The sequence below is a fragment of the Salvelinus namaycush genome, chromosome 7, assembly GCF_016432855.1.
Source record: "Salvelinus namaycush isolate Seneca chromosome 7, SaNama_1.0, whole genome shotgun sequence".
Taxonomy (NCBI): Eukaryota; Metazoa; Chordata; class Actinopteri; order Salmoniformes; family Salmonidae; genus Salvelinus; species Salvelinus namaycush.
In genome coordinates this window covers 22,317,988-22,337,839 of record NC_052313.1, presented here as the reverse complement: position 1 = coordinate 22,337,839, position 19,852 = coordinate 22,317,988, and the positions used below count along the sequence as shown (strand labels likewise).

Genomic DNA, 19,852 nt, shown 5'->3' with positions numbered 1-19,852 from the left:
TAATGGCTCGATTCAACCTGTAGCGCTGAAGGTCTGCGCTGTAGCGAGATTTAAATTCAAAGGTTATTTCTGATTGAGCTGACATGCAGTTACCAGGAACATTTCTTTTAAATGTATATTGCGCTGTAGCACAGGTCTTAAGCGCCACGGATTAAATGAGCCCAAATCAACTGATCCAAACTAAACATTAAAAGGTTGCACATGGAATGTGCTCCATTGGCTTTCCTTTGCAAATCAGGAAAACTAAGCCTAAAGTAAAACAACCTGGACAGGACAAACAGAATCAAATAAAGATGATTTATTTCCAGTGTTTCTTGAGGGTGTTGCACCCTTGTTTTGCTGCACACAGGCAAGATGTTCACTGTCCAGGAAGCATTGTTTCATGCAGTTCTCAGAGATGAACATTTCTCCCAGGTCATAAGTAACCATGCTTTTTTTTACTGCACTTGAAAAATACAAAGAAAAAAAAATATATACATGAAATATATACATTGAATTATGAACTTAATATTTAAAATTCACATGAAGCGAATAAAAAAAGTGAGGACCCAAAAAACAAGACTGGAATGCCTTGGAAGCTTGGATTTTTGCACAATGTTACTTTTTAAAAACAGTAAAATAAGTGTTTCCTTGATACAATTAAGTAATTAAACAAAATATTGTGTTTACAAGTGTGGAATAAAACATGGCACTATCTATTCACAGAAATCAATTCAAGAGGCACTTTTTCTTTAATGAAGGATCAAACATTACTAAAGATTTGAAAAAATGTGGACTTGAATTGTACAGAGGGTTCAGTTTAGCAAGTGTACCAAGCATCTATCATACATTGCACTACATTTTATTTATTTGATAAAAACAACTATAATTCTGTCCCTCAAGCAAATATCTGTCTGCTATGATGCACTGTAAAAATAACTTCCCACAGTACACAGCACAGAAAGCAGCCCTCAGAAATATGAGCATACAGATTTAAAAAAAATAAGAATTCTAACAAGCAACTGTGTTAGTCAACATAATTAAAAATATACATTGAAAATGTCTACCTCTTGTAGAATTAGATATGTATTCCTTAGTAATACTCAAGTTAATGCACCACAGTCCAGGCTTTCATGTCCCATTGATTTGTGTGCTGTCGATCACACAAAACCACCTATGAATGTTCTTGTCACATTCTTCTATGACTGGGGTTTGAGCACAAGGATGGAAGTGAATTTTCATGTCTGTTCCAGTATAAGACACCAAGTCAACTAAAGCGATTACACACAAACAAACCTTTTTAACTTCATTCCAGTTACATTTCTTATGAGCCTATACACATATGTACAGTAGATATATATAAAATATATATTTTGTAAAAAAAAAAGAAAAGAAAAAGTGCAGTAACCCTTGCTAAGGTATCTAAATACATACGTAAACCCGTTCTCTCATGCACTCACTCATGTACACTCAACACACCCTTGCTGTTTCATAGATACTGATAGAATCGTGAGCGGACGACTTGTGCTCCTGACAGTTTGTGTGGGTGCGCGTCGTCAGCCGCCAGGTTGAGGCTGGCTTTGTTTCTGCCTTGCGGCCCACCTCCGTTCACTTGCTCCCCCACCATGGGCTGAAGGCATGGGGAGCCAGAGGGAGAGGGTCTCTCTGGGGTGGTACTCTGGGCTTGTGCCCTGTTCCCCTCGGGGACAACTTTGGGTGGGGTGTCCATGCTGAACTCTGACACTCCGGCCCGACAGCGCTCGCGGGCGATCCAGTCCCGAATGGAGAAGTCCTGAGAAGAGCACTTTGGCTTGAGGCGGTCCATGGCTGACAGCTCAGCCGCCTGGTCCACCCCGCCTTGCTCCCTCCAGTCGTTGATGACGGCCAGTTCTGCAAAGTCCCGCTGGCCCCCCATGGTGTGCCTACGCCGGATGTTTTTCTTCTTGCTGCGGGTCTCCGGGGAAGACCGGCTCTTTTGGGCACCCACGCCAAACATGTCATCAGCAGATGTGCGCAGACGGAACTTGAGCCTTTCTGTGATATTGAGGCGCAAGGCGGGCTCGGGAGGGCGCTCCGACTCACTGCGGGAGGAAGAGTTGAGGCTGCCGGTAGACTGCCCCTTCTTCATCACCTCCAAGACACGAGACAGTCGTGTTGACTCCGACCTGCCCTCGACACGTTCCCCGCTGCCAGTCCCACCCTCTACTGATGACTCGCTATCTGTCTTCTGTCGCAGGGACCGCCTCCTGGAGAGTGTGTCACATTCAATCAGCCTGTGGGAGGGAAAGAGGCGACGGGGTTCCAGTTTAGGAGTCGTCTTCCCGTCAGCTGCTGCAGGATCAGGCTTTTCTGGCCCATGCCCAGTCTGGTTCTTCACTAAGGCAGGCATGGTTTGGACATTGCCGCCCCCTGTAGCGAACACAGGGAAGTCGCTTTCGCTGTCAGTCTCCATGGGCCGGCCTTCACTGATAAGCTCGCTGCGCTCGTCATCTGCCTCGTCCCCACCCTGAACATCTGGACTGAGTGCGCTAGAGTCTGCTGCAGTCAGGAAGGTGATGGACGAAGTGGTGGAATAGTCCGAGGTGATGGAGCTCACCTCTGCCCCAGCTGACGCCCCAGCCCCAGCCACTGATAGATCAGGAGCAGCAGCTCCTGACACCCACTTCTTAGGTCGTGCCCTGGGCATGGAAGCCCCAGAGCTCATGGTGCCCAGATCAGAAGTAGGCTCATCCAGATGGGACAGGGTGTTCGAAAAAGAGGGCTTTCCAAGCGGGGCTGTGCGGTAACTGAGTCTGGGGGAGCCAGAGTTTTTGGGTGAGGGGGCAGGTGAGGACTGCCTTGACGAGGGCTTCTCCCTTAAAAAGAAAGAGTTCCTGTGCTCCTTTTTGCCTTTGGGCGTGAGCTCAATACCTCTCCCATTCTCCTCTCCTGTTTTTGCTTGCTCTTTTGCTTCAGGGCTGACACTGATCCCTTGCTCCACCTCCAGGCCTCTGTGATTCTGCTTCTGGCCAGGGAGCTCCTTCTTAGGGAACACTGAGTCTAGGTCATCATCAGAGCTGCTAAGCTGCGGCTTGTCCTTGGGCTTCTTTCTTTTGCGGTTGGCTGCAGCAAAGATCGAGGAAACCAGGAGCTCGCGGCTGCACTGGTCCTTCCCGGACCCCCAGGAACCCTATAGAGAGGGAGAGAAACAAGTCAGAACTTGTACCACAGAAACCCCCCTTGGGAGAACAACGCACAGAAAAACCCTCTAACCCCTGCCTGAGTTCTTGGCCAACCAGTACTGCACCTGTTCCTCTGAAAATGCCACAAACCAAAAGGGTGGACAGAGAGTAGGAACGTTAGTGACAGGAGGACAACTACAACTGAACCATGCAAGCCTTTCAGCAACAACAGAAGCAGTAACAGCAGCGCACTTAAGCAGCCCAGCACGGGAAGCTTGATGTTCTGCATGAACTCATGTGTTCTGAGTCAAAGCTGAGAGAAGCAGCCAGATGACAGCAGTGCAGTAATGATAAGCACCAGTTCCTGCACTGTCTATGGTGCGAGTGATCCTTTTGTTGAAGACAAATGTCCCAGAGAAGATTGGACAGACTTGTGAAGTTAAGACCCAACATAGTCTGATATTTGACATGAAAGGCTGTGTTTATACTATTGCTTGTTTGTTTTGTTAGTGTTCAGTATTCACAGACGAAACTCCACCTGGCCTACTGTCACACATGTGGGAATCAGTGCTTTGATCTAGCCTGGTGACCTGACCTTTGTTCTGCTCACCAACCAATTATTTCCTCCCTACACTACATTAAGCTGGAGAGAGCAGACACTGGGCACACACTCACCTTCGATTTAGCAGAGTCACTAGTGGGTGAATCTGTAAGAAACAGTGAGAGGAGAGAGGAACATGTTAGATTATCCATCAATTATTCAAAACAATGTGGGACAAGCAGACAAGACAACATCCATGAGAGTGCAATATGAAAAAGCCACAGTGAGAGAGAGAAGAAACAGAGAGAACCATGACGAGGATAGTAAACACAGATAAGACACTGTGCTTGATGTAGAGAACCTGGCAGGTAAGTGGACAGAAGGATGACAGAAACATGAGGCGGTAAGCCATGCAGTGAGCACTATGTTACACTCAGATCCACATCCACCCAGGTGGGGTGTTCTTTCATGGAAACAGAAACCTCAGTACATGCAAAACTGAAAGTCATTCTGGATAAAAGATGAGTAGCACTGAGCACAGAAGATGCTAGGGCCAAGTAAGTCCTTACAACTTTTCTAAAACAATAATACCCAAATATATCAGGATACTGAGTGAAACTGTGGTAATGGCAAACAATACCCAAGGTGCATTTCACAACAGCAGGCCAATGAGACAACAATGAAATATGTAATATGCCATGCAGGAAGTCAATGGATTCCCTCTGTATGGTCTACGCTATATAGCAAACCAAAGCCTCCAATTACTGATCAAAAGAGCTCTAGCACAATCTCTTGTTTTTGCCTGAATTGATGGTCAAATGACAAACCTAGCACATCTGACTAGTGATGAATGCTACTTCATTGAGGAGACTTTAACATGTAATTACTCTTGTATTACCATAATAACTATTGACTCAACAAACATAGGATTATGGTTCTAAGAAAGAGTAGTGTAATGATGTGTGAAAAGTCTTATGGCTTCAGTTAGAGGCTAACAAAAAGAGAGTATATTCAGTCTAGTTGAGCCGAGAGGGGGATGGACTGAATGAAAAGTACGGCAGCATATATTGCCATGACAACAGTGACATGGTGACGACAACCATGGAATGAACCATGAGGCTAAGACATGAGAGGGGGGTCACAGAGGGGCTAGCTATGAACAGAGAGGACACTACATGAAAAAGAATGCCAGCGAGGAAAAGATTTATCCACTGCTGCCTAGTTGATCTTGTATTGATCTTTGACTGACTATACGTTTTTTTTTTTTTTTACATAGCCAAGCCCCCCTACACACCCCTTGAAGACAGATGGTGGCACAGTATGCAAGTGCACATTGACTGGGTAGGTAGAAACCTGGGGACCATACCATGCTATCTCTCCTGTTGCGAGAAGCTTGCGAGACAGTGAGGAGACAGTGGAGAGCCTTTCAGATAGTATCACCGGTCTGTGTTAGGTATACTCAGATACAAAACGGACACCACCGGATGTCCAGTACCATATGGCCGCTGCTCTGCTTCCCTTTCACATTTTCTTTGTCAAACGGTTTCATCATGTTTTTCTTACGACGGTTTTCTCGAGCTTACAAGAAACGAGGGTTTCTGCAGACTAGACAGCTACACTGGGGGCAACAATCCTCCTTCTTCCTACAGTTCCAGCTGTCCATCACGGACATTAGAGAGGCCATCAGTGACATCATGGTGTGATAGACTCCTCCAACCTGGCCTGTGTCAAGATCAGTATGTGTGAATGCTGGGAAATCCTTTAGGACACCCGACAGAGCGGCACTAGAGACAGAGGGATCAGAGTTCACCTGTTGCTTTCCTTTCTCGTGTAGTCTTTGGGAGAGAACATTAGTGCAACAGTAGGCAGGATTAATAACAGGAGGAGAGGAAAAACCGACAGCCCAGTGGAGTTTGAATAAAAACACTAAAGATGGAGGGATTGTAAAAGAAAGTTAAAGAACCTCAATTTTGAGGCAAAGAAATTTTGCTGAAAATTGGAAACCAAGGAAGGAAAATCTAAGAAAGCAAAATGTACAGATCAGACAAATTATTTTGACCCTTCTCCTTTGCGTAATGGAGAAGAGGCAAGAATAATTTGCCCTCGCAAACCAACACAGTCTTTTTGAGTCATGACGAGGCATGGACATTTCTATCTTATGGTACAGCAAATGAGGCAAAGAAGGATCTCTTAGGGAAGAAAGCAGCACTATCCATCAACACTCGACACCAGACGTAATTACACTGAACCTCGCACGCTGCTAGACTAAAAGACATTGGTCTCACCAGCGACAGAGACAGTGGTTAGCAGGGAAAAGTAGTAAAAGGTTGACCCACCACCACAGAGTCGGTCTGGTCCAGGGAACACGTTACCTGAGACTTCCCCCTGCGTGGAGGCCGTGCGGCCGATGTTGTTGAGCAGGTGGTCGATGTTGGGCACAGGCTGAGACTCCACTGCATTCTCATATCGGGCCATTGTCTGAAACGAACAGTCAGGCAACAGTGTGAACACTCTACAAGTTAAAAAAAATATATATAATCATAGCAAATAGGACAGGAATAACAGAAGTCACATTGAGGGCAGCAATGTGCCTGTACCCACCACTGGCTCCCCATTGCCTTCCTCTGTGAAAAACCAGTTGTACTAGAAGGGAGCAAAGGAAAGGGAGCTTTATCTTTAGGGGATTCACAATCACTTTTTTGATACAATTCTCAAATTAGTTCAAGTAGAAATGGTTTGATATGCAGACTATGCACAAACAGTCCACTTGTGTCTGCAATTAAGGTGGTAAGTGGGACTCACATGCTGAATGAGAGTCTCTACGATCTTGTACTGGTCGGGCATGTGGGTGACCATGTGGGTCATGTTGTCCTCTGAAGTGCGCACCAGAGTTGGACCAAACACGATGGCCAGGTTCCTAGGTTCCATCTAACAGACAGGATAGTTAGGAACACACACTTCACACATATCCTCACTACATCACAGGTTCTCTAAGTTAAAAGTGAGGACTGCCAGCCACTATTCAAGATGGAAATTTACAATACCTTATTTTTATCAGAGTTGTCAGCCACTGTTTTCAGATGAGCCGAGAGGAACTTGAGGGTCTCATAGTGATGATCTGGCAACTCGTGAAGCTGCAGTGAGAAGTAGGTTGAGTATAAGTCACCATGCAATAATGTCAGTTAAGTTCACAATGAATGTCACATGAACCCACCATCTTCTTCAACAATTTCAGTCTTTCCACTGGGTCCACTGTCCTGTTGGCCTCTATGAAGTCCGCATACTTCTCTACAGGGCACAAATGAAACGGACATTGGTTTTTACAGAAGACTACAAAGGGTCTTGGTGTTATGAAAGTGAACACTAAACAGAATGTAATTAAGTGTAGGTTTCACACTCAGTCACTAGGTGGCATAGTGACCCCTTAATCGGTCCTGGGGACCCCAAGGGGTGCACTACACAGCTGATTCAAATAATCAAAGCTTGATGAGTTCATTATTTGAATCAGCTGTGTAATGATAGGGCAAAAAACTAAACGTGCACCACTTGGGGTCCCCAGGACCAAGTTTTGGAAACACTCCCTTAATGGAAGGCTGTTCCTAATAGTCTATTGGTGGGACTCCTTGAATATTCTTACCGTTGGTGAACAGAGGCTCTGGAAGTTTCCGGAAAAAGGATTTAAGTAAACTGCTGATCACATTCAGATCCCTCCATTTCTGTTAAAGGCAGGTAAAAAAAAGAAAGTGACTTTAGACGAGATAAGAAAAGACCATGGAAAAGCTGAGGGAAGAGAGGAGTGACAAAAAGAGAGAGCCTACATAAAGAAAGAGGATGGGCCAAAGACAACTGGAGAGAGGGAGTGAAAGTGGCATGTGCTGGGTTGAGTCACTCACGTCATCCTGGATGTCGATGTCGTTCATGCCTTTGTTGTTGAGCTCCTCCTGCATGTTGGAGATGGCTGCGTTGTTCCCTGGGACTCTGTAGATCCCTGTGTACTCCAGCCCTCTCTCCTCCACTAGGTTACAGCACACCTCCACGATGAGGGGAACAAACTATGCCACACACACACACAACATGGACTCATCAATTATCATTGCATCACTCTCAGAAAGGTGTGTGACAGTGTTGAGAAGGAACTTTCTTATGAACCATTCCAATAAACATGAATGAAACAATTAACAAAAAGAGGAGATGGAGAGAATACGTAGTGTAGGTGTGAGTTGAATCTCACCCTGTTGGTGACAGCTGGGGGGCAGTCGTCCAGCCTCACCCCGAAAGTGATGCCTGGAGAAGGCTTCCTCTCAAAGGGCTTCCTCATCAGCCCTGGGATACCTTTCCTCCACGTCCCCTTGTCCTTGGGTGGACTGGTGTCGTCTGAAGGGTTAACACACGAAACATGAGGAGAGTCTCACGAGCACCAACAGACACACACACACTGTACAGTATATATGGAGCAAAAAGCAATGGAATATTCAAAGCCATTCTCAAAATCAAATCAAACATTCACAATACTCAAGTAAATGAGTTGAGAGCTAAGCGAACATTTTAATCCTCTGGCTCTTACCTTTGTGCATGTTTTTCCTCTCCTGCTCTGCTTTGGGTAAGTGTGGACTTAGAGATTTGGTCTCCCCCTTCCCTCCCATTAGCGTCTGTCTGATGCTCAGCGACTGGCGTGACGGTTTGGGCGACGGTTCGTTCTTACTGCCTGTCGGGCTGGGTCATACACAAACACACACAAAACGTTTTGATGTCTGACGTCCAATAGGAGCCGTCTACACAGGTCTCAATCTCCCTCTGTACTGCAGAGACTTCCTCTCTCTCTGTGGTCCGCCCTGCTTACCTCATCAAGGTGTTGTACTCCTTGATCTTTCGGCTGATGAGGTCACGGCTGGTAAAGGCTGCGTTCTAAAACAAGAAAAAAGGCAGAAGAAAAAGACAGCAGACAATGTTAACTCATCAGATGCAATATGACTCCCCTCCCCTTTGCATAACCCACTGCTATCAGTTGGCATAGGTAAAGCCAAAGAAATATACAATAGTACCACAGTGGTCTTAAATGGAGGGGAAAGAAGACCTTCGGTTTCTAATAGAGGGGAGGTAAGTCCTGTGGTAAAGTTAGCCTATTTTAAGGTAGACCAGGGAGGGGTCATGTGTGTGTATTATGTGACCTAGGACCTGTAGCCAATCACTGTTAGCTGATTCTTATCAAGGGAGGGTTAGTGACAAAGTATACTTGATCTACATTTGTGTAATTAATGAAGTATTGGCCATCCATGAGGTTGACCTTGTGTTTTCTACCAACACAGAAAGGGTTTGATTTCACTTTGCCACAAATTTCTGTCAATCCTGGAGAACTTGATAGGAATTAATCTCCTGTATGGTGTGTGTGTGTGTGTCTCACCTCCTCGTCCAGGTTGCTGTTCTCCTGTATGACTCTGATCCAGGCCAGCATATCTTCTCTGTCCTCTGCCTGGAACAGGTACTCACAGTCCGACGTGGTCAGCCGCAGCACGTTCTTGCGTTTCGTGTCGCTGTAGGAGATGTCAATCAGACAGGCCTTGATGCTGATTGGCTGCGGTTCATCCTCCACCTGGGAGTTGGCATGAGCCTGTCCCTCCTTTTTGTCCTTATATAGGCAGAGGAAGGGGCCTCGCAGCACTGCGTACATCTGTTTCCAGGGGCGCATTCCCCCACCAACACGCTGCAGAGAGAGAGGAGAGGCACAAACAATGATATTACTTAATGACAAGTATGAGAAATATATGTCAGACACATAAAACAGCAGTGAGGTAGACAGGCACTGAGAAAGACATCGTCCTCTCTTATAATTTGACACTGGCATTGCACATTAAGTATCTCCACATCCTTGATGCATCTCATCTAAAATGGTTCTCCAAGAAAGTATGAGCTGCCATCATGTCCAGTGTAACCCATTAGAGGGGGGAGTCATTTCATCAAGGCAGACATGACAGAGTCAGGAATCTCAAACACATTTAGGTCAAAGCCAAACTGGTCTGACAAGTGCAATGCACACAGAAACCAACATTACTGTACTAAATATCTACCAGAGGAACAGGATTATCCACCACTCTTTCTAAACCATGTCACAGGTGATATAACTGACTGCCTTGACCCCCTTTGTGTGTGGAGTGTGGATAGCACTGTACACACACCTTGCTCTTGTCCGTGTTGATCTGTCGGAAGTGGAGCACGCCCTCCTTGGAAGCATCACTGAAGATATCTGATGAGGAATCTCTCCTGGATCCGGAATCTTCTGAAGACCTGTCCACCGTCGCCTTTAACACAACAAACACACGAGTTACCTCTACAATCTCATACATACACAATACTGCAACATGGTGTACAGTGCTTGGCTTCGTAAGCTGCCAGTCAGTCTGCCTCTGGGGCCAGTCAGTCTGCCTCTGGGGCCAGTCAGTCTGCCTCTGGGGCCAGTCAGTCTGCCTCTGGGGCCAGTCAGTCTGCCTCTGGGGCCAGTCAGTCTGCCTCTGGGGCCAGTCAGTCTGCCTCTGGGGCCAGTCAGTCTGCCTCTGGGGCCAGTCAGTCTGCCTCTGGGGCCAGTCAGTCTGCCTCTGGGGCCAGTCAGTCTGCCTCTGGGGCCAGTCAGTCTGCCTCTGGGGCCAGTCAGTCTGCCTCTGGGGCCAGTCAGTCTGCCTCTGGGGCCAGTCAGTCTGCCTCTGGGGCCAGTCAGCAAGCTGGATAATGAGGACGGATCATGTGGAGTCCCTCCAATGAACAGTTCGCTGATTGGATGACCCTTGCCTGACTTTTATTATACGGCCCCAGAATCAGACATTATGCTCCATTCCAGTGAGCAGACAGACAGAAATAGCAAGGTTGGCATCCAGGCTGGGTCTTTAGACCTCATTTGGTTTTATAGTCTCACTCATTATCCATTTTATAACCGCTACTGACTAACATCAATGCTAGCGGTTCAGAGGAGTGACTCTTATCTTCAGGCTGTGAACCTCTGGGCAGGATATGCAGGTAAAACAAACTATAATGATGCAGTCGAGTCTGATAGCCAGTAGGCACATCATTTCTGTGGAAAGTGACCAGAGGGTTTGTCCATACTCCCTATTACAGTTTGTTGTTATGTGGGCTGATATTGGGTAATACTTTATCTGGATAGTCTGTAGAGCATCTACAGATGTACTATCAGTAACATTTCAACTAACTATCTACTAACCCTAGCTCCAACCCTAACCCTAACCCTTAACCCAAGTGTATCCTTAGCAAGCAGTTGTTGATTGTAGATGCTCTACAGAAGGTCATACTAATGGAAAATCTGGACTATCCAAATGTAACCTAATATTGATATTACTGTGTTGAGGTTGGACTCACCTTCCTAAGGCCCTTTAGACCAGGTATTTGCCTCCTACAAGGAACATAGAAATATGAAAATAGAAAGATTAAATCACAAGTTAGTCTAACGAAAATGACTAAAATGTACAGTGCCTATAGAAATTATACACCCCCTTCACATTTTGTTGCGTTCAAAGTGGGATTGAAATAGATTTAATTGCTATTTTTTGTCATTGACCTACACAAAATACTCCATGGCGTCATAGTGAAAAGAAAATGACAATTTCTTTCTCCAAATTATTTCATTTTTTATAACTAAAATATAGTCGTTGCATAACTATTCACCCCCTTTGTTTAGGCAAGCCTACGTTTGTTCAGAAGTACATTTCGGCTTAACAAATCACATAAGTTATATTTGAAAGATTTTACTGAGTTACAGTTCATATAAGGAAATAAATTCATTAGGCCCTAATCTATGGATTTCACATGACTGAAAATACAGATATGCATCTGTTGGTCACAAATACCTTAAAAGAAAGGTAGGGGCGTGGATCAGAAAACCAGCCAGTATCTGGTGTGACCACCATTTGCCTCATGCAGCGCAACATCTCCTTCACATAGACTTGACCAGGCTGTTGATTGTGGCCTGTGGAATGTAGTCCCACTCCTTTTCATTGGCTGTGCGAAGTTTCTGGATATTGGGGTGGGAACTGGAACACGCTGTCGTACACGTCGATCCAGAGCATCCTGGATGCTCAATGGTTGACATATGTGGTGAGTATGCAGGCCATTTTCAGCTTCCAGGAATTGTGTACAGATCCTTGCGACATGGGGCCGTGTATTATCATGCTGAAACATGAGGTGAGGCGGTGGATGAATGGTACGACAAAGGCCTCAGGATCTCATCACGGTATCTCTGTGCATTCAAATTGCCATCAATAAAATTAAATTGTGTTCATTGTCCATAGCTTATGCCCGCCAATACCATAACCCCACCGCCACCATGGGGCACTCTGTTCACAACGTTGACATAAGCAAACTGCTCGCCCACACAACCCCATACACATGGTCTACGGTTGTGAGGCCAGTTGGATGTACTACCAAATTCTCTGTAACGACAGATGCGGCTTATAGTGGAGAAATTAACATTAAATTCTCGGGCAACAGCTCTGGTGAACATTCCTGCAGTCAGCATGCCAATTGCATGCTCACTCAAATTTTGCTTACCAAGACAGTGAATGTTCCTGAGTGGCCAAGTTACAATTTTGACTTAAATCTGCTTGAAATTCTACAGCAAGACTTGAATATAACTGTCTAGTCATGATTCCCAACACCTCGACAGAAATTTTTTGAAAATAATAAACGGGCAAATATTGCACAATACAGGTGTGCAAAGCTCTTATGAGAGTTACCCAAGAAGACTCACAGCTGTATTCGCTGCCAAAGGTGATTCTAACATGTATTGACTCAGGTGGTTGAATACTTATCTAATCATGGTATATTAGGGTTTTATTTTTCATTCATCTTTACAAAATGTTAGAATTCTTCTTGCACTGACAGAGTGTTTTGTGTAGATCATTGACTATTACATTTTTTTTTTTTTTTTTTAAATCAATTTGAATCCCCCTTTATTTTCTTCACAATGTTACAGTGTTACAAAGGGGGTGTAGACTATACATAACATTGCACTGGCCCACCGTTTTAGACCAAATTACACTCACCCTTCCCTGTAGTTATCCAGACCCTCATCGTAGGATTTGGACCGCTCCGTTTTGGTACCAGAATCCGATTCAATAGTTGTGAGTCGAAGAGAATCTTTAAAAATAAAAGCCAAATGATTATCAAACAAGAAATAAGCCAAAGAACAAACTTTTAATAGGAATGTCCTAGCTCAAGGCTGTAAGTGTCCCAAGCTTGTTTGTGGATCAAGTATTCAAATTCAGCCATCAACTCATTCTAACACACTATTCTTAAAGCGTGCATTTCATTGCTGCCAGTACCTGCACAGTTAGTTAAAAAAGGGGGTAACCTTACCGTGGTCATGTGACCGCTGTCGTCGAATAAGAGGAGATGGAGAGGTAGGGCTGGGTGGGATGGTGGTGACGATTGGAGTAACAGATATCACAGCTGAAGCGGGAATGTGACTGGTGTCATGATCAATACTTGGACTGGACGGCTCATCTGGAAACGAAGTGAGGAAAACCAAAGTTAAACAAGGGTAGACACTATTCCTGTTCTACTCCCCAAAAAACATTGAATGAAAATAGATAAATTATAAATCCCGGTAAAAGTAGGCTGTCTGATACTTAACATCACTCTAATTAAGTCTACTGTGGCACAAAGACAGTCAAGCATCTGCGTTCAGGACTGAGTGAAACTCATTCTGAACCAGTCTATGCTATCTCTGTTTGAGGCTAATTTACAGACTGCAATAAAACACAAATGCCATGGTGAAATATAGGCATACACAGCTAAACACACAAAGTCTGGTTATGAGAGAACATGACACATTCAGAGACAGCCAGGCTTATTCATGGAGCCAGCATGGCCACTAGAGATAACCCAGTCCACACCTGCCACAATCAACAAACACACAGGAAGGGAAAGTGAGCTGCCGTTTCATCACCGTTGTCAGTCTGATCAGGTAAGCAGATATAACCAAGGTGCAGGCTACACCCAGGCAAGTCATAACGTTACCGAGTACAGTGAGTAAACCCTGCCTTTGCCAAACTGTCCCAGGCAGCAGGTGACGCAAGGTACAGGATGGAAGTGTCTGGCAATGATAAGGAGCGTGCCATGAATACTAGCAGGGCACACAGAAATGTATCACTACCAAAAGCATTTCATTATAATGCATTTACATAATTTAGCAGACGTTCTTATCAAGAGCGACTTAAGGCAGATATAGGGTTAAGAGCCTTGCTCAAGGGCACAGACAGATTTTTTCACTTAGTTGGTGCGGGGATTCGAACCAGAGACCTTTTCGTTACTGGCCCAATGCTCTTAACCCCTAGGCTACCTGCCGTCAAAAACAAAGTGCTTCACAGATGTATCTGTATCATCCGTATAATATTCTTGTATAACTCTTTGTTAACTGGTTCAACCCAAACCAGAGTACAATCAGCCAATATGTCAGCCAAATATTTTATTAGAAGGAAAATAAAACATAGACCTGAGTAATGCGAAAGCTTACATTCCTATGTGTGCCGAAGCAAAACATTTCACATTTAATAGCGCACATTAACATGAAACATCTGACCTGTTTCTTCGGCTGCAAAGATTGTTACAGTGAAATTCCCCAACAGAACCTCACAGATCGTTCCCATGATACGGCTGCCAAATCGGGACAGATGTTCCTTATTTCATGTGTTTGTGAAAACAGCAACAAACAGCGTTGTTCGACACATGTACTTGAAACGCCTCGCGTTGTCAGTTCAAGCCATCAAGTTTAAAATGGAACAGCTGTCGAAATGTAAGACTACCCAAAACAGAGCATTACAGCTGTGAGTGATGGCGCAAACATTGTTGCTCAGCTAATACTATACATTATAAACTGGGTGGTTCGAGCCTTGAAGGCTGATTGGCTCAAAGCCATGGTATATCAGACCACGGGTATGACAAAACATTTCTTTTTACTGCTATAATTACGTTGGCAACCAGTTTATAATAGCAACAAGGCACCTCGGGGGTTTGTGGTACATGGCCAATATACCACGGCTAAGGGCTGTATCCAGGCACTCTGCATTGCGTTGTGCATAAGAACAGCCTTTCGCCGTGGTATATTGACCATATACCACGGGCCTTGTTGCTTAAATATAGCATGCGACCACTACACAGGTAGGCTGCTGATTTATGCATGAGGCAGACTGAAGCTTATGAGGCGCTGTGAGTGTTTGATTGTGTGTAGGTGTGTGTGGGAGAGAGTATGTAAAGGGGTGTGTGTGTGTAAGATGATATTATTAACCCATGTGGACTCCAGGCCACTGGTGTCTGAGTAAAAGGTGCCCTGATTGGTGGATGATGGCTCATGTCATGTCAATGAAACTATTAAAACTATTGGCACGTAAACCCAGAGCACATCAAATCTAGCTTAAAAAAACAACACCATCAAATACATGATAATAAGTCTACCAAAAAAACAACAGATAAATTAAGAGTTCCATTCCGATCTGACAGCTGAAAAGTGCAGTCCTAATCGCGAACGCTTAAGAGACTCCTAACATCAGCGCAATGCATTTCAAACACATTTGCTCTAGGAAAACACAAGCAGGAACGGGACATTTGCTTGTACAGAACCATGTTCTATCTTGTTCTCAGTACAGAATTACTAATCTGCCAGACATACAATGCACAGCAGATGTTGGACAGTTGGTTTGAATGGTAATTGTTGAACTGAGTAACGGCTACTTTTTAAAATGAAGACAGGGTATTTGTTGCTATTGGTGTATAGCCGCATACTGGCAACGATGAATGTACTCTCTTCTTTTGTTAGATGTTTTGTTAAGGCATAGAACTTAACACGGGGATATACCTAGCTGACTGACACCTTCAACATATCTGCAAAATGAAATATCAATACTAATAATATCAAAATAAAAATGGAATGCACGTTATTCAATTTCCCCATTTCAGATAGACTTGTCCTGCCCTGACCAAGCATTACGACATACCTCAACAACAAATCCAGCTCTGTTCAAACAGCCAATTAACCCCTGCCACCAAAAGCTATTATAGCCCAACTGCATCTATCAATACGTACATTGGTGATATACTCTATCCAAACTCTTTCACTGTATAGCACCAAGGAAACCATTTTTACAGCGTAAAGAAGTTGCACTAGAGCGATAACTGACAACACACCATATTAGCTATGTTGACATTGAGAGATGCAGGTTGGCATCTTTTGGCATGGAGGCAGTTCTGCAGAGTAGTCACTAACTGGCACAGCCACAAAGTCATTCAATATTATTTTTAACTTAACCCTAACCACACTGCTAACCCTAATGCCTAACCTTAGGGACAAAAAAGCTCATTGTTGTTTTCATAAATTTTTTCTAAATATTATAGCCAAATTTTGACTTTGCAGCTGGCCTATCTAGAACAAAATGCTCAGTTCTGCCTCCAGGGCAAGATTCATGACAAACATTAACCTGCTTGAGTGATGTTGAGGACATCTCTGACAGCAGCTAGTCTGAGCATTAGGACTTTTACTGCATGACAATTTCCACCTGCTAAGACTTGGGGGCAGAAACTGATAACATCAAAACCCTTGTATAACCTCCCCACCCAAGAGATATTACATGCTCTACCAGGCACATTAAGCGAATCAGTCTACACACGCCCACACAAAACACATTCTCCCTCACTCTCCTCAAGCAAGCCGAAACCAGAGCAACAGGAACTCCTGATACTAAGAGTTACAGTGTGTTATAAATGTGTTACCTAATTAAAGTTGATGCTTGACACACACCCCTTCCCAGGACTTTCTCTCTATGTAAGGAGTTGCTATGGTAATAAAGGAGTCGAGAGAGTGAGAACAGAAACGTGTTCCTTACCGATGAAGGGGATGGAGTCGAGCGAGTCGTCCAGGTTGCTGGCGCACGAGGCCTTGTGCTGCTCTCCCAGCCTTCTCATGGTCACGTCTCGCTGAACGTCGTTGGATAACCAGCCCCCCGATCCCCTCTTAGCTGCTAGAGTCCCCACCTCCATTGGAGTCTCCAAGTCGGTGTCGTTTACAGCCAGGATGTAGGAGGGGTGGCGGATGGGCTGGGGTCCCGAGTTCTTATCCCTTCTCAGGACCACCACTGTGGCATCCGGCCCTTCTACGCCCTCCAACGGCCTCCCGCTAGTCCGCACCAGGGCGGGGACCTTTGACCTGAGGGTCACAGTACTGTTAACAGTGGAGGAGGAAGTGGAGGTAGAGGAGGAGATGGCCTGCTGTCTCTGAACAGGGACTTTGGAGGGGCCGGAGCAGGAGGAGGACCTGGCACCCAGGCCCACATCCCTCCCGCTCTCCTCCCTCAGGCTGTCTGCCCGCCCCCGGAGCTGTAGCTGCTGCAGGGGCGAGGAAGAGTAACCCAGGTGGTTACCCACTACCACGGCTCTTTGGTCTTTGAGCAGGTCCATAGCACTGCTGTTACCGGGGCCCCGGGTAGAAGGTAAGGAGAGTGGCGATGGATCCGAGGTGGAGTTTTTAACAGGCAACCGCGAGGGCCTAGTGAGGGCTGTCTGTGCAAGGCTGTCTGTCCTAGAGGGGAGCAACGGCTCCGTCGTACCTTTAGTGAACATAGGGGCAGCGATGGGCATGCCTGTAAGGCTGGTCCTGTGAGGCTGGGGTAGTTGTTTCAGCACTGCCCCGTGTCTGCTGGTTCTGGCCTCCTCACCCCTGTATAGTAGCAGGCTATCCTCCAGCTCTGCCCTGCTGTACCCTCCCACTCCCCTCTCTGTAGATACCATTGCCGCTGGCTCGCCCTGCCGGCCCAGGTAGTCGCAGGAGCGTGCCCGGGGCTTGGCCACTCCCATGAGGGCTGAGGAGGGTAGGGTATCCTGGGAGGCACTCCGGGGCCAGTCCCTGGGCATGGCTGTCCTCTCAGGCCCTCCCCCACCTAGCCTCTCCTGGGAGGCACTGCGCAGTGGAGCCACAGTGGCCCCCTGGTAGGATCCTCGATCGTGGGACGTGCTCCTGGGTCTAATCTGGGACCCCCCCAGGCCTTGGGAGGAGGCGCTGGCACTGGGAGGGCCAGGCTGCAGTGCGTAAGCGGCGTTGGGGTTGGCTGCCGCCCGCAGGCTGTCTAGACGCTCCTGGATGGTGCGGCAGCCATAGGTGTGCAGCCGCTTGGCGTCGATGTAGTCCTTGTAGGTGGTGTAGTTGCGCCAGTCGATGTTCTGGTGAGGGGAGGTGGACGTGGCAGGGGAGGAGGGTGAGGGGATGTAGTGGTTGGGCGTGGTGGGGGAGGGTAAGGTGTCGGCCACTGTGGTTCGCGGGGAAGGGGTGAGGTGGTGTTTGTCGGGGTAGATTGGGGAAGGCCTAGAGCCAGAGGGGGAGAAGACTGAGGACTCTGTGGGCCGGGTGGGGATGGGGGTATATTGTAGCTGTGACCCTCCAGGGGGGCCAGGGGTCACGAGGATTCTAGGCCTGGTTGAGAAGCCCAGGGGACTTCCGAAACGGTTCTCGTCGGTCCTATGGCTGGGGCCAGCCCGAGACACACAACGGGGCCCCCGATCCGCTACTGGGTCAGGCGGCACCACCACTGTCCTCACACTCTCGTTGCACACACAAACCACCGTCTGGGTTTTAGGGGACTGCGGAGGAGGAGAAGGGGGGACAGGGATCTCCAACCGGTAGCCCATGTCTGTGTGGCCTGCTGTGGAGGTACCCTGTCTCCCTGCCCCTGCCTGGGCCGGCCTGCCGCTCCGGGAGGCCTCTGTGGAGGGGGATAGGTCCAAGGCCTGGGCCATCCCTGGGGCTTTAGGCTCTATCCTCGGGTAGCATATGGGAGGAGGCTCCGGGATGTGTAGGGCGTTTCCGCTGTATGCCTCGTTCCCTTTGAGGTATGCATCTTGGGAATAGGCCTGCAAGAGATTATGGGACATTATGTCTCTTCAACTGTATAGGACAAAAATAGGTCACATAAAACCTTTGTAGTGTGCCATTGCACCAAACTGAAGCGATCCTCTGGGTACTGCTTAAGTTTTCCGCTATGCTCATAAAGAAACAGCTACGCTACAGCACAATGAACAGAAAAAAAAGCATATGATGAATGACAAAGAGAAACATGACCCATATACTCCTCAAAATTATTTTGTAAGGATGATACATTTCAGTACACAGTAAATGACAGATAAAAAAATTGAACACACATACTGTATGTACATGTTATAAAAACCATCAAAGACATTTGACTAAAAGATAACACAGTATTGCTCTTGGCCAAAGTCGACAACCAGCCCTTCCCCACCCCGGCGGAGTCTGAATCCTGAAGAGACACTGGGAGTGTGTGTTTGGGTCAGATGACCTCTTCCAATGGAAAGCGCTGGAAAAAACAACAGATGTGTCCAGGAGAGAGCGAAAAATGGGAGAGTGAGAGGATAAAAAGCAAGCCCGACACCAGGACCCAGAATAAAGCCTGGTAAGAGCTGGATTACAATCTACTAAAAGTCCTCAGTTCAGAGATGTGTATTGACTCAGGTATTTAATGTATCTCCCCATCCTTGTAGTGTGAGAATTCACTGAAGGGAAAGCAAGAGCTGGACTTTAAAAATCGATGAGTGCTCTATCTGTGGTGTCGGGTTACATTTATACAGTGACTCCAGCATGTCTGCTGCCCCCGCCCCTAACTCCAGATTTGCATAAGTCAAGTGATGTTGTCAAAAAAATGTACTGGTCATCTGTAGCTCAGCTGGTAGATCAAGGCGCTTTGGCGCTTGCTACGCCAGGATAGTGGGTTTGATTCCTGGGACCACTCATACTTAAAATGTATGCATGCATGCATGACTAAGTTGCTTTGGATAAAAGTGTCTGATAAATGGCATATTTTATTTTATTACTGACTCAGAGCTTAACTTACAAGCTTCTCTCTCTCTGATGTGAGCAGAGAGCGGGAGACATAGGAATTTGAATGGGGAAACGACAACCCCTTCCCTGTCAATATTTAGCATGCTCTAAAACAGGGGTTCTCCAACTGTGTGTCCGGATACCCCTTTTGTAATAGAAAAGACCCCCCCCATAATCAGAGCACAACTCGAGTGAGATAAAAATAGCACACAAGGAGTTTTACTATGACTTCGGCAGCGCATGGCCGGACGAACCAAGTCTCGGGCCCTGGGAAGAACATTTTAAAGGCCTGCC

The 19,852-nt window shown here is 46.3% G+C and overlaps 1 protein-coding gene across 1 annotated transcript in view; it reads right to left on the bottom strand.

Annotated features, from left to right (window-relative positions):
* Window positions 1-283: 283 nt before the first annotated feature.
* LOC120051099 (rho GTPase-activating protein 21-like) overlaps window positions 284-19,852 on the bottom strand; it is a 98,768-nt gene continuing 79,199 nt past the window's right edge. The window contains exons 8-25 of the mRNA XM_038997758.1: window positions 16,560-18,576; window positions 13,039-13,185; window positions 12,726-12,819; window positions 11,044-11,077; window positions 9,855-9,977; window positions 9,083-9,382; window positions 8,522-8,586; window positions 8,246-8,394; window positions 7,913-8,055; window positions 7,575-7,733; window positions 7,319-7,397; window positions 6,896-6,969; window positions 6,726-6,815; window positions 6,484-6,609; window positions 6,283-6,324; window positions 6,054-6,159; window positions 3,816-3,847; window positions 284-3,148 (exon numbers count right to left, since the gene is read on the bottom strand). Coding sequence (XP_038853686.1) covers window positions 1,469-3,148; window positions 3,816-3,847; window positions 6,054-6,159; window positions 6,283-6,324; window positions 6,484-6,609; window positions 6,726-6,815; window positions 6,896-6,969; window positions 7,319-7,397; window positions 7,575-7,733; window positions 7,913-8,055; window positions 8,246-8,394; window positions 8,522-8,586; window positions 9,083-9,382; window positions 9,855-9,977; window positions 11,044-11,077; window positions 12,726-12,819; window positions 13,039-13,185; window positions 16,560-18,576 — 5,460 coding nt within the window. The 3' untranslated portion in view covers window positions 284-1,468. The remainder of the gene's footprint in view (window positions 3,149-3,815; window positions 3,848-6,053; window positions 6,160-6,282; window positions 6,325-6,483; window positions 6,610-6,725; window positions 6,816-6,895; window positions 6,970-7,318; window positions 7,398-7,574; window positions 7,734-7,912; window positions 8,056-8,245; window positions 8,395-8,521; window positions 8,587-9,082; window positions 9,383-9,854; window positions 9,978-11,043; window positions 11,078-12,725; window positions 12,820-13,038; window positions 13,186-16,559; window positions 18,577-19,852) is intronic.